At 36.1% G+C, this 2164-nt stretch overlaps 1 protein-coding gene across 1 annotated transcript in view; it reads right to left on the bottom strand.

Moving 5' to 3' along the window:
* Nucleotides 1-2164, bottom strand: part of LOC104983432 (rab proteins geranylgeranyltransferase component A 1-like) — a gene marked incomplete at its 5' end in the record, with an annotated part of 24632 nt that overhangs the window by 5416 nt on the left and 17052 nt on the right. Inside the window, one exon of the mRNA XM_010832872.1 lies at nt 1-361. This exon is cut by the window's left edge and continues 4 nt beyond it. Within this exon, the coding sequence (XP_010831174.1) occupies nt 1-361 (361 nt within the window). The remainder of the gene's footprint in view (nt 362-2164) is intronic.

The following is a 2164-nucleotide window of genomic DNA, read 5'->3' as shown; positions in this document are numbered from 1 at the left end:
CCTGCCTTCTTTAATGATTTGAGAGTAAGTAATCCGATTTTTCTTTGGCTGTTCTGCTGTGTCTTCGGCCACAGGTACATTTTCACTTGTTTCCTTTTCTGCAGTTGAGGGCACACAAGTGTTATCATCACAACAGTTTTCTTTTTCCCCTGTCACTTGAACATCATTTACTTCTAGGGCTCTCTCTGGATCACTGCTTGGAGTTTGTTCTGCCGGTATTTCACAGCTTGTAGTTCTTAATGACTCATCTTCTACAGGCAGGCAGGCAGAATCTGCAGCTTCGGTGCAGTTCACAGATGTCACAGAAGCGTGATTTTTCTGTAGTGCACCAGCTTCTTCGACATCTTCATGCAAATCCTGACTGATGAGAAATTACAATAATAATCCACACCAATAATCAAAGTGATAATTGTATGTAGGTATATTTTTTATATCATTTTAACTTTTAATGGCAAGTTTTATTTCTTTACCTCATTTATTTTATCAAATTCAGTGGATGTCTTGCTTTATGTGACATGCACATTAAACATTCATCTGTTTAGGTTTTGACACAATATGAAACATAATTAATATCTGAAAAAATATACATAAAGATTTCAGGGTTTAGCAGGCATGTCATGTGTGTGTGTGTGTGTGTGTGTGTGTGTGTGTGTATCTGAAAAGCAGATTCTTATTTTTTATAATTTATTTCTGTTTATCTTGGGGTATCGTTGATTTACAATATTGTGTCAACTTCAGGTGTACAATAAAGTGATTCAGTTGTACATATACATATATCCATTTCTTCAGATATTTTCCCCATATTACAGAATACTGAGTGCCATACAGTATGCATGTATATATTAATCACATATGTATTTTTTAAGAAGTTAAGGCAGACAGGGGAATTGCACTTTAGAAATAAATCAACACAGTGCTTACAAGCTCATCCTTCAGAATAAATAGATTGAGGTTCAAACCCAGACTCTATGACTAGATAACTCTGTGAATGTAGACAAGTTTTTTAATCCTCTCTGATGCAAATTATCTGTCTATAACGTAGAGATAATACCAACTACCTCACCAGGTTGTTTTGAAGACTAAATGAGGTAACACAAGTGAAGAACCTGGTACAGTGCCTGGCACATAAATCCTCAATAGCAAGTATTAAAGATTATTACCATTATCTGCAGTGTGACAAAGCTAAAAAAAAACTGCTATAAAAGTGTATGTTGATATGTCACAATGTGGTACCTAACAGGATCTTTCTGAATTGATTCTTGCTATTTTCAGTATTAATGTCTATTACTTTACTGGAAGCCTCACTTTCAATATTACTACTAGAGTTCACATTCTCAGTCCATTATTGCCTTGACTGACACAAAAAGTTCCTGTTCAGTGTGCACAATTATCTCTCCATGATGTATTTTATCCTCTACAGAACCTACATTTTCATTGAGTTGTGCCACTATTCAACACTAAAATTGCCTCGTACATGATAGGCTGTGGGAAATAACCATCTGCTAATTGATTGCTTGAGACATAACAGCAGTTCTTAAATCAAATCTCAACTCTACCCCTATAAAACCTTCCTCTATCAGTCTCTAAACAAAATCACCTTTTTTATTTACTAACTTTTGTCTCATCTCACCTACTTTCCAACATGGCATCTCTTAAATCCTAATTTGTCAACTCAAAGTCTCCATAATTAGGCTCATGCTAACTGTTTCTTCAAGATTGCATGGAGAAATATCAATAATCTCCAGTATGCAGATGACACCATCCTTATGGCAGAAAGTGAAGAGGAACTAAACAGTCTCTTGATCAAAGTGAAAGAGGAGAGTAAAAAAGCTGGCTTAAACTCAACATTTAAAAAACTAAGATCATGGCATCTGGTCCCATCACTTCATGGCAAATAGATGGGGAAACAGTGGAAACAGTGAGAGACTTTATTTTTTTGTGCTCAAAAATCACTGCAAACGGTGACTTCAGCCATGAAATTAAGACACTTGCTCCTTGGAAGAAGAGCTATGACCAACCTAGACAGCATATTAAAAAGCAGAGTCATTCCTTTGCCGACAAAGGTCCATCTAGTCAAAGCTATGGTTTCTCCAGTAGTCATGTATGGATGTGAGAGTTGGGCCACAAAGAAGGTTCAATGCCAAAGAATTGATGCTTTTGAACT

This window comes from Bison bison, unplaced genomic scaffold, assembly GCF_000754665.1.
Source record: "Bison bison bison isolate TAMUID 2011002044 unplaced genomic scaffold, Bison_UMD1.0 scf7180017862613, whole genome shotgun sequence".
NCBI lineage: Eukaryota > Metazoa > Chordata > Mammalia > Artiodactyla > Bovidae > Bison > Bison bison.
Note: the sequence above shows the minus strand (reverse complement) of the source record. Positions and strands in the feature narration are given on the sequence as shown.